The sequence below is a fragment of the Lygodium microphyllum genome, chromosome 22 (assembly GCF_053477565.2).
Source record: "Lygodium microphyllum isolate KBCC chromosome 22, Lygodium_microphyllum_v1.1.10, whole genome shotgun sequence".
Taxonomy (NCBI): domain Eukaryota; kingdom Viridiplantae; phylum Streptophyta; class Polypodiopsida; order Schizaeales; family Lygodiaceae; genus Lygodium; species Lygodium microphyllum.
In genome coordinates this window covers 1447521-1456687 of record NC_141156.1, presented here as the reverse complement: position 1 = coordinate 1456687, position 9167 = coordinate 1447521, and the positions used below count along the sequence as shown (strand labels likewise).

The 9167-nt window shown below is 42.7% G+C and overlaps 1 protein-coding gene across 2 annotated transcripts; it reads right to left on the bottom strand.

The window, feature by feature from the left end:
• Window positions 1-699: 699 nt before the first annotated feature.
• On the bottom strand, window positions 700-2284 carry LOC148016826 (uncharacterized). 2 transcript variants are annotated; one of them, XM_087663396.1, is made up of 4 exons: window positions 2143-2284; window positions 1695-2046; window positions 1345-1532; window positions 700-1236 (listed from the first exon to the last, which is right to left on the bottom strand). In XM_087663396.1, exons 1-4 carry the CDS (start codon window positions 2146-2148, stop codon window positions 868-870), a joined length of 915 nt encoding a protein of 304 aa, XP_087519522.1. In that variant the 5' UTR covers window positions 2149-2284; the 3' UTR covers window positions 700-867. The 2 variants fall into 2 exon arrangements, with proteins under 2 accessions (XP_087519522.1, XP_087519523.1); XM_087663397.1 differs by lacking the exon at window positions 2143-2284 and having other exon boundaries at window positions 1695-2052.
• Window positions 2285-9167: the final 6883 nt, after the last annotated feature.

Sequence of the window (9167 nt, the reverse complement as noted above, 5' to 3'; positions counted from 1 at the left end):
AGATTATTAGTACTCTCATTTATTCATGTAGACTCATGACTTGAGGGAAAATATACAATTTGGAACTCAAGATGAGCCCATATCATGATTCATACACAATGTGCATGCATAAAGATGCAAAAAATTATGTGTATGTGGCCGTTGCATCCACTATGGTGTCATGGCAATGTTAGCATTCGCCAACACCTTGTTATTAAAAACTTTTTTATGGAAATAATCATTATTTTTAATCTCAAATGAAAAGATGACAGCATGATTTTGAAGTTAAAAGCCAATGATTGAATGAAAATAATTCCAAAGACTACATGGTACGAAAGCATGATGAATTACTAATGCAAATCACAAAACAAAAGACCCCAATATTCAAAAGGTTGCGTACTACCACTATTGTTGCTTGGATGCAATTTTCGTGATCAGGTGAAATTGCAAGACTCATAGTGAGCTTCAAAACAATGATTGCTCATCGAGGGATATCATAACACATGAATGCTTGGAAATTGAGGAGTTGAAATGTGAGTAATACTATAGAAGTTTAAGGTTGAATATAGTTTGCATGCATCATGCTTACAATGATTGTAAATTGGAGTACTTTTGTTTCATCACGTGGTAGAGTACACGTGATTAATCTTGATATTTTTCAATACTAACTTAAACACATACGTGTTGAAAAGTTCGCATGGCCACACAACTTACAAGATATAAAGAAGACAAACCGATTATGATGCTTTATATGTCTATGTGCTCAATATGTAGTAGTTCATACCAAGTGTCACATAAATTAGGCATGCCAATTATGATGCTTATTTAAGAGCAAACTCCCTGTGGTAGGTGTTGCACAAACACCTCATCAACAAGTGGGTCCTCCACCTACAAACAAATAATTGCAAGACCAACAAGCACAACCCACGACAGAGACTGCACGAACTGTGCTTCAGCTCGAGGGTCATCCTGTGGAGGAGGTTGACGTTGCCCAGGGGGTGGTGGGTCAATTGTGACCACACGCCCTTGTTCCATGCTTTGTAAGAAAGCATTGCGTATGCGGCTTCGACCCACCCTGTAACGGACGGGCACCAACACGCTAGCATACACAGCACTCCCATTTTGTACAGCGAGGCTGTAGTATTGCAGATTATGCATGGGGAACGCGCCATTCTCTTGGTTGTCGATTCTCCATCCTTGGCGGTGAGGTGTGTACTCATTAGGCCGTGGGCGACGTGGAAATTCCACCAGAGTAGCCTACAGAACACCATTCAACATGGATCGTCATGTTCAACTTAAACCCAACTCCACGCTTTTGCTCAATAGCACCGATAACTGCGACGGTGATAGAAGGGCAGTGATGACCTGTCCTAGGTTGCGGTCCATGATGTCAAGATCCCACAAACGCACAAGGTTCTGTATATCTTGCTTATCATCTTTGGTGGGCGGTGTAATGCTAACCTCTCGCTTCGGGCGGTGCGGCTTCAGAGACTCGGCATAGTCACGCATTTTTTGGTCGTCCGAGACATCGTAAGAACCGAATCCGGCCTCATCTACAGCACCAATTCATTACTACATAAGCAAGTGCGCGCGCGAGCACACACCTCCCCCTCGTGTCTCTCTCTCTCTCGCTCTCTCTTTCTCTCCAGACGCACACACACGTAAGTACGTACGTATGTAGGAATACCGTACGATCCAAGGGAGTTTTGAGGTACCGTTATCAGGAGAGTTGTATGGCTGCGCGGGATTGACTAGCCATAGCAGCCGTCCTTCAATGTTTGCAACGTTGCGGTCCAGATCCAGCTGGAAGGGCACACTGGTCTGATCGCGTCGCCTGGCCGTTCCGCGCAATGTTGTGCCCGTGAGACTAACGCCTTCGGATGTCAGCAGGTAGTTGCCTGGCCTCTGCGGCGCGAACTGCACGTTTCCGTCGGAGTTCTGGAGAAAGAAATTGAGGTCCAGCGTGGATGCCAGCCACTGGCCATCCGATGTCCGGCAGGAGGCCTGCAAGAACTTCCCTTTCTGTTGGAGCGTAATATCCCGGGAGGTTTGTGAGAATTTGCCACCCTGCATGCACGGTGCAACTCACTTAGATTTTGATGATTCGAATCGTACCATAGCAGAAAGAAGAGAAGTAATGCTGGCGGCCTAGGGACTACTTACAGCCATGCTTAATTCGAATGTATTAATGACGAATATAGCGCCCACCGATGAATGAGAGAGTTACCACGGTACCACCAGAGATCAGAGCAGCGCAACTTGTGAGGTACATATGTGGTGTTGGGATGATCACTCTGTGTGTATATATATTGGTAGGGTGTTGCGCTGTTATCCTGCTGCTGCTGCTCATTATCACTGGACCGTATCCGGATGCCATCGGAAAAGGACACCTCGCGTGCCTAGCTTTATCCCCAAGAATAAGGCGGCACATCAAGCCTGCATCGGCGTCGCTCTTTAGCTCGTGTGCATCAGACTAGGAAGGCACCTATATGGTTCACTGGACCGCATGCCATCGGAAAAGGACGCCTCGCGTGCCCAGCTTTATCCTCAAGAATAAGGCGGCACATCAAGCCTGCATTGGCGTCGCTCTTTAGCTCGTATGCATCAGACTAGGAAGGCACCTATATGGTTCACTGGACCGCATGCCATCGGAAAAGGACGCCTCGCGTGCCTAGCTTTATCCTCAAGAATAAGGCGGCACATCAAACGTGCATCGGCGTCGCGCTTTAGCTCGTGTACATGAGAGTAGGAAGGCACCTATATGGTACGATGGCATTCATTCCTAAATTGGCAGCTCGATGAAAGGAATAAAGCCGCAACCTGCTTTATTGGTCTCCCGAATGATCGCATGATTGAAGGAATACAAACAGCACCTCCGAAAAGCATATGCGACATATATTTGGCTCTCCTTTCGCTTTCTATCCCTCCCCTCTTCTCACTTTACTCGGCGCCATCGTGCTTAACGATTGCCCATATTTATTATGCATAGTTCTAAGGGCATCTCGGAATTTCGCCAATGTGCTACGACCAAAATACTTGATAGCGTCCTAAGGTTCCAACTTTGAGAGCTAATTCATCCAATAACACACATTGTCTTGAGCATGCGAAGAACACTCATTGTCTTGAGCATGCTAAGCACTCCAATTGACAAATGTACTAGGTGCATGTCCACATCAATACTATGATTAAACTAATAAATTACAAAAAATGATTAAGCTAGTTTAGATAGGTGCAAAAAGCTATTAGCTGCACATCATCGCTATGATATTTGGAAAGTCAATGGGTGGCAGTCTTGACAATCCCTACCTATGGATGGGTGGACCAATGTTAGGGGCAACTTTTTGAGATTTTTGGGGCCTTACATATGCAACTATGCCAAAGTTTGCATGCTTATTGAAGGGCCAAGCTCAAGCTACAACTTGTGTGAGTTCAAATCTACCCACCACTACCACATCTCCCATTTAATAGTTGTGGCTCTCCAAAGCACTATGGGAATGTTCATGCCAAAAGGAAGACGGACTAGGATGATTTTAAAACAATCTCTTTCATGCTCGCCCAAGCTATTGGATTAAAGCCTAATAATCTATTAAGGTAGTAGACCACTATGCCATTAAATAAACCAGTATGATAATCATTTGCAACATTTCCTCCAAGTATTAACATGTCCATTTATTCTCCCCACTGCTCTACTATTTCTTAGCATAGCCTCTTCGATTACTTCTTGATGCTCTACTAGGTGATTAGCTCCTTCCCTCTACTTGAAGCAATAATTTTCTACATGTCCAGTATGATCATATTCAAAGGTTTCTCTTTTTTCTTAATTGCTCTTCTTCACTCCTTCAACATACATTGTTGATGAAGGTACACATTTGTTTTGTTGATTAAGCTATTTTGCATCTTCCTAGATTGAAAATTTTAAATATTTCAATGTTCTAGCCTTGTGAGAGGTGCAACATAGTATTCTATGACACTTAAGTTCTAAGGGTCCCATTGTGAGGAGAGCCCATGTGTAAGTGTTTGTGGATAGTGTTCTATTCTTAGCATGCAAGCTAGATGAGGTCTATTATCACAATTAATGGTATTAAATACCACCTATGTGGACCTAACCCATGTACAATGAACTTTTAATCATTTCCTATATAGGAAAAAAAAGGAAATTCCCTATCAATTCCCTAGTTAAAAATACACATAAGTAGGGAAAGTAAATTATAGGGAAAGTGGAACATTTCCTTGTTAGAAAAACTAAGGAACTACATAGGACATTCCCTACATAGAAAAACTCCCTATGTAGGAAATTTCTTATGTAGGGAATTTCCTATGTAGGGAATCTCCTATGCAGTTCCCTTGTTTCTCTAACTAGGAAATGATCCACTTTCCCTATTATTTACTTTTCCTACTTATGTCTAATTTTAACTAGGTAATTGATAGGAAATTTCAATTTTTTATTTCTTATGTAGGAAAATTTTTGGTAATTTTTCTATATAGAAAATTTTTAATGTGATTCTATTTTTTCTCTAACTTGAAAATATTGCATTTTCCTTAGTTTACGTATTTCTACTTATGTGAATTTCTAAGTAGAAATTTATATAGAAAAATTTCAACCAAAAAACTATATCAAGCGGATTTGATTGAAATTTGAGAAGGTTCTCTTACTCAAGTTGATCCCTAATGGCTAATGAAATGATGAAATGGTAGATAAAGGCGTCGAATCAATTGTCAAGATTGTGGGAGAGAAGAAAGGAGTCTCACTTGTAGCTTTCTTGCTTGCACAATGGGGGAATACACACAAGGGTGGAGGCTGAAAAACAGTTTTCCTCTTCTTAGTTGTGTAAGCTAAAAAGAACTCTTGTACAAAGAAATAGAAGAACCTTATATATGGGTCTCAAACCAAACTCAACTAACTAAGGTGGCATACTAACTGAGCCACGAACTAGAGTAGATAAGGATAGCTATCATGTAGCTATTATTCATGGGCGGTGTACCAACCGCGTCTACAACTGACAAGTCGGTGACATAAATGCACAACGGTCACCCTGGCATATCACGAGTGGAGCTCGATATCTCAACATCAATGATCCAAGACGTTGTGCCGAAAAATTTATTGGCACAACTCTCTCATGCGAGCCATCACCCTCCTCCCCTCATCATTCATGATGATGGCTCCTGACCTATCATCTACAAGGTAGGCATACCCCTCTAGGGTATGCCTAAGATGGGTTCTCTCCCACTGACGACCAACTTCCTGGGCATATCTAGGAGACCCCTGTACATCTGGTGTACCTAGTGGGGTAGTACCTATCGGAGTAGCACCCATAGGGGTGCCACCTGCGGACGTCTGAGCAAAATCCAGAGTGAGTGGAGTAGACATCCCCATAGGTGTGACAAATCCCGAAGGTGATGCAACTCCAGTAGAACAATGAGATGGAGATACTGCATCCGTATCTCCACAGCAACCACATGAGCCACGCTCTCTCAAACTGCCACGAGAGCAAGGAATAGCACCTGTATCCCGAGCCGACTGCGGACTCACTACATTTGGATCTCTGCAGCATCCCCCTGAACCACTCCCTCTGTCTGGCCTAAGTCTGGAGCATCGACCTCATCTGCTAGAAACTGAAGCATCAGAGCGCGCCGAAGTAGATCTAATAGAGTGGCCCGATGGTGTCTGAGACAGCTCCTGGTCTGCCATAACTATGAATCTCGCTATCTGATCTGGAGACATACGATTTTGCAATGATTTACATGCGCTATTTGATTCCTGAAAACTCGAAATGCGGTTTTTAAGCGGTAAAATGATAGTTTTGTCGTTTCGGGTGGGTGAAATGTGTTCCTATGGGGGGAAAATGAAAGATAAATTGAATATTAGTATGCTAAAGTGATTGGAACAAGAAAAATCAGAAAATAGCATATTTTATTGTCAAATAAATCATGAAAATAAAAAAAATAAGGGGAAAAATAGAAATACACTTCACAAAAATAAGAAAAAATATAATGATTGTTTGTGGGTGTGTGGTAGTGGCAAAGCATGAGGTTTAGCCTCAGTTTGCCCTATCTCCTTGTCAAACTTTGTGATTTATTGCTTTTTATACATCAAAACATGACAAAATGAACCTCTACACCTATGCAATGAAAGCAATACCTAAACGTAGAGGGTTGGGATGTTTGAATGGTGCGATTTGCCTGCTAATTATTGCTGGTTTTTTTATGTATATCATGACATATATTTTGTTGTATTTTAATTAAGAGGATAGTAGCATGAGTGTTGTCTTGATGCTATCCTTACATCGTCGCAACAAGTTAGTAAATGAGCATTGGAAAGCCTGGTTGCGCACCACACGTTTCTGATTGAAAATTATGTTTGACACTTTAGGATCATCCACTTTTGCATATGCATGTCAACCATGGTATCAAAATACAAAGGACTGAATGCATAGCACATATTTTCGATTATGATGACCCACGCTTGAGTGTGGAAAGACAACCTAAGCTATAGGATAGACGTTCATTTCTTGGGAGATTATTTGGTAAGGACACATGGTATCTCTTGGAATACCTTCAAAATGAAAGAGTGGAGTTTATTCATTTGTTCTATATGTTGAGCAACAGCGCATCAAGGGGCCAATCCCTGCGATGGTAGGAGAGCTGCAGCGGGGCCGCGGTGATTCCACCGAGAGGTTGCCTCCCATGTATGTGATTATCGTGGCATTTATTGCCAATATGTATGGATTCTCCTTCTGTGGAGTTTATAGAAAGGGAAACGTTGGACTACAAAACTATAAATGCATAGATTAGGCTTTAGGACAATTCGTCCTTTAGGAGTAGATAGACGCTCCTGGCCCGCGAAGCTGTGAGGGTGTGTTTTTCTGTTATGAGCATGAGGTTCGGCTAGTGCCATAGCTTGTGCTGGCCCATTTGAGGTCCCATCAGTGGTGCGTTTGCTGGGAACTGCCAACAAGTGGTGGTTCTCGAATCTAGGGTTTCTAGGGACCAAAAAAGTTGGGTTATGTTCTTTGACAAGGACCGTCAAGCTGAAATGCAAAAAGCAGAACATGCTGAGAGGGCTAGACGGCGATTGGAGATTGTAAGTTGCTATTCTCCTCAAAAGAGTAGCCCGATACGCATAAAAGACAGTGGTCTTAGTAACCCAACTGCTGCACATAGTCCTTTAGGTGCCGGAGGAAGTGCAAGTTCTTCCTCTCTTCCACCAAGTCAACCCACTTCAAGCAGGGGTGTGATTCCATCACTTCAAACTCCTATCATCAATCCGATTATCATCATGGCACAACCCATTGCAATTCCTGAAGGGACACCGAATCTGCCAGCTTTAGGAGTGCCTTTGCCCATTTTTAATGGGTTAGCCGAAGAAGATGCGGAGTTTCACATCTGTGAATTCCAAAGATTAATGTTTAATTACTGCATCCAAGATGAGGGACATCTTATGATGTTCTTTAACATGACGTTAAAAGGAAGGGCTACAGTATGGTATCATAGCATAGAAACTGAAACCATAACCACAATCGACCAATTTTATGCAGCCTTCCGAGGAGAATATGCCCCTGAAAGAGGTGGCCAATACTGGTTGTGTGTTTTGAATGTAACACGCCAAGACCCCCATGAGAATGTGAAAGCCTATGCCAAGAAGCTTAAGGAAGTATTTCGTAAGTTACAAACTTACATTCATATTCCGTCGGCTGCCCAATTGCAATGCTTCTTGCATGGATTGGACTTCAATATTCTAGTACAATTGAGCAGTGTGGCTTTGGTTGATATAGACACTGCCATCACGTGGGCAAAAGGAGTAGAGTCACGATTACAAACGGCCTACTTCTCTCGAATAAATCTTAATGCGGGTCTAGTACCTGGAGGCAATTTACCATTGATAAATGGAAGTCAAGGGATGCCTATGAATAACCCTAATGGGAGAGGAAGCATGGTTCAAAATGTACCTTTGTTGCCAGCTCCTCTCAGTGTGACTATGTCTATGGCTAGTCAGTTGGCTCCACCAAATGTTGGAGGCCAAGTTTTGAACCCTAATGTTGTTCCTGTGAGTCAACAACCAATGCCCAATCAAATTGTTAGGCCAATGGAACAATGGATAGATGATCAAGGCCATGAGTCGAGTGCCTCTAATGTCCTTGGCAAAGTTAAGGATATGATGAAGCACTACACCAACATGATTTCTGAACAATATCAGCAAATAGCTGTTGACGTCAATTTCCTGAAGAAGCAGCAGAATCTGATAGGGAGTCAATGCCTTGAAGAGGGTGGTCCCTCAAGATTCAGCTGTAAGTGGTGTGCCGGACAACATTTCCCTAGAAACTGTCCAAATGTTAAATGTGATATTTGTGGGAAGTCAGGCCACTTAGCCACTACCTGTTGGAGTAAGATTAGTTTCCTCCAACAAGGGAGTAAACAGCCAGGTCCAGTTAATCATAGAGCGCAAGGTAGTAACCTCCAGTAAAATGATGGATCAAGACAAATACTACAAAGGGGAAAGACCACTATAGAGGAGTTGCCACAAGGCAATGGAGTCAGCCTTATCGAGGTTGTACACATCAATGGCGCTGAAACCTCTAACCTATGAGCAAGAGGCCAAAAGGCTAAAGAGGGTGATAAAAATAATGCAAAACCGGTCGAGGGAAACCCTAAGCAAGGGGATAAGGGGACACAAGTCCTAAATCCTGGCGTGAAAGGGGGACCTCTAAGGCTTTTTGATAAAAAATTCGATCCTAAGAAGGATGAGGAAGTGTCAAGAAAGAAGGCAAGAGCTAAAAGAGAAGCACCAAAGCCGGTCCCAAGACCAAAAGAAAGAATGGTTTGGCGAGAAAAGAGAGCTTTGGCTACCTATCATGATTTTGACTAAGCAAGTTCTCTTTGTGAAGTCAAACCAGATGTAAACCTCTTACAGTTGATTAAATTATCTCTAGGAGTACGCAAGGAATTCAAGAAGATCCTGCATATTGGGTATATTGTAGAACCTTTGGGCATAGCACGAGTAGGGGAAGATTGGTTTGATCATGCTAAAAAGAATTGCCCTAGGGTTCCAGCATACGTGGATGGAATATTAGTGGATTATGCTATCATAGACACTGGGTCCTCCATCAATATCATGAGTTTAGAGTTGATGTAGAGGTTGGGTCTAGGCATCCAAAAAGATGGCTCCACCCTTCTTAGAATGGCTGATGATA